The 2,500-nt window shown below is 43.2% G+C and overlaps 1 protein-coding gene across 1 annotated transcript in view; it reads right to left on the bottom strand.

Moving 5' to 3' along the window:
- The window catches only part of LOC101851383 (gonadotropin-releasing hormone receptor), a gene marked incomplete in the record, with an annotated part of 253,914 nt that overhangs the window by 154,199 nt on the left and 97,215 nt on the right, over nt 1–2,500 (bottom strand). The window contains 1 exon segment of the mRNA XM_035971357.1: nt 314–1,278. Within this exon segment, the coding sequence (XP_035827250.1) occupies nt 314–1,174 (861 nt within the window).

The following is a 2,500-nucleotide window of genomic DNA, read 5'->3' as shown; positions in this document are numbered from 1 at the left end:
TAACAAAAGAGATGCAGACAACATAATACAGTTTGAAAAAATACGTGAGGATGACGCAAAACTAGGTAGGCTTTTAATAAATAACCGTTATAGCCATGCACGTTTAAACTGAAAACAAATGAAGAGGAAGAGATCATTGAAAGTTGGCAGAAGTGCATGCAGCAACAACAACAACAACAAAAAATATTGGTAAAGCACATCCCGACCAAAGATGTTTTGACGGATATCTGTTTTACCTCTACCAGCATCATTTTAAACGACATTCAACAAAAGATTTTGGCGCACACAGACAATAACAAAGATTACTTCTTACCTGAGGAATGCTAGCAACGATGGACAAGAACCAGGAAATAGTGAGCATCATCTTGGACCTGTTTCCGGCGTCTGATATCGATAAAGGCTTCATTATAGCGAAATAACGGTCCAGGCTGATTGACACGAGTATGCAGGAGCTGAGGTAGAAACCCATAGCGCGAAAAAACATGAGCAGACGACACACAGCGTCTCCAGCCTTCCATGCCACAGTGGAATGCCAGGCAATCTCTAGAGGCAGCATCATGAATGTCACTATAAGGTCTGCGATAGCGAGATGCATAATAAACATATTAATACGTGACTTAACCCCACGGTTCCGGAACAAGGTTATGAATACTGTCAAGTTACCGACAGCAGCCACCACAAATAAACAACTGTAGGCTGCCACAGATACAGCGTTGTCGTCTGTGAAATAGAGCTCTTTTGGCAGCGGATGTAGGCACTCTGTGTAGTTTGTCTGGATTTCTGACAGAGTCAAATTGATGCAGTGGCTGTAACTATTGTTGTTAATAGGAGTTGTGGTACTAGCAGCGGTAGCCGCTACAGCGGCCGCCGTATTCAGAGCATTTATTTCGTCCTCTCGTCCAGATTTGGCGCTGAATTCTCTTTCCACCACCACCTGGACTTCATAGGTATGATCGAGGGAACTAGCGTTCTCTGTCCCCGATACAGTCGACCGGAGGGCTGACGGCGACTGTAGAGATAGGGGATCTTCCTGTAGTCGTGCCGTCATGGGCGGGTGGAGGTGTTTCGTAGCTAAGGCCATCGCCGCCGGGAACAGCATAGCGATGAGAGAAACAGTTGTGGTGAACTTGGTGAGGACTTTTTGAGACGTGATACATGAATGAGTCTCGGGCATGTCGCTAGGAGTTTGAGCCACGACCACACAGAATGAGTAGACGTGGGATTCTTAGGCGCTTGAGATCACATGCTTCAGGGTTGGTCGGGCCTGGTCACCTTGACCTAGAGTGGATGTAAAAGAAATAAACGATCACGAAAGTTTTAAGGCAAGAATATGGATGCTAACTGAATTTAAGACCTCTTAAATCAATGCACTTCACTTAATAGGTGAGTTATTTCGTTCCCTCATCTGGACATAAGATTGAGAGGAACTAGTTCAGGATGGAAAGGACAACCAAATGTTCAGACCTTTCGAGTATGAGCCTCGAGATTTGTAGGAGCCAATTGATAACTGTTGTGAACCTCGGTCAAAACTGGAGACTAGCAAAACAAACTTTGCTAATGAACGACCGTAGTCAAATAATACGTCTTGTTGTTGTTGTTGTTGTTGTTGTTGTTATTGTTGTTGTTGGGTTAGGTATTGTTTGTTTTTAGTTTTCGGTTTTTGTTTTTAAGTGTGCATTTTGTATATTATTTTATCCACATTGTTGTTGTTTTTGGGAAGGGTTTAACTTCCAGATGGTCCAGGAACATGACAGAGACCTCAAGGAAGCTGTGAGCCAGGAGAGGAAAACTGGGGGCAAGGATAGGATGGGTAGTATACATTTTTGTTGAGGGAAACGTGGGCGCGAGTGTATTTCCGAGTAAGTATAAGATGGCTGTTGTTTAGATTTATTTTTATTTTCCATTTTCTAGCCGGGATATATCCCTTTCCGAGTCAGCTGTGGCAGACCGGATAGAAGCAGCTAGCCTCTTATAATATCTCAACTGTAATACAAATTTCAAGGACGTAAAGCAAACTAACCAAAATTAATATATAAGAAATTTTATTTTCCTTTATTGTCCGGATTCTGGCACATTGGTTTGGTGTTTCACCACGTGTACACACACACACACACACACACACACACACACACACACACACACACACACACACATACACACACAAACACACACACACAAACAAACACACACACACACACACTTATACATACACACACAGACATACATACATTTGCGTACACACATAAAGAATATCTATCAGTAGATTTTGTACTAACACTCTCTCTGGCCTCCACACATCTCTTCCTCTCTCTCTCTCTCTCTCTCCCTCTCTCTCCCCCCCTCTCTCTCTATCTCTCTCTCTGTCTCTCTCTCTCTCTCTCTCTCTCTCTCTCTCTCTCTCTTCCTTTATTACTTTCTATCTTCTTTATAACAACCTGTATCCCGTTATCTATACTTCTGTCTTACTTTCGGTCAACGCCCCCCTCTCTCTCCCCTCCTC

The sequence above is a fragment of the Aplysia californica genome, unplaced genomic scaffold, assembly GCF_000002075.1.
Source record: "Aplysia californica isolate F4 #8 unplaced genomic scaffold, AplCal3.0 scaffold00016, whole genome shotgun sequence".
Taxonomy (NCBI): Eukaryota; Metazoa; Mollusca; class Gastropoda; order Aplysiida; family Aplysiidae; genus Aplysia; species Aplysia californica.
This window is presented reverse-complemented; position numbering and strand designations above follow the sequence as displayed.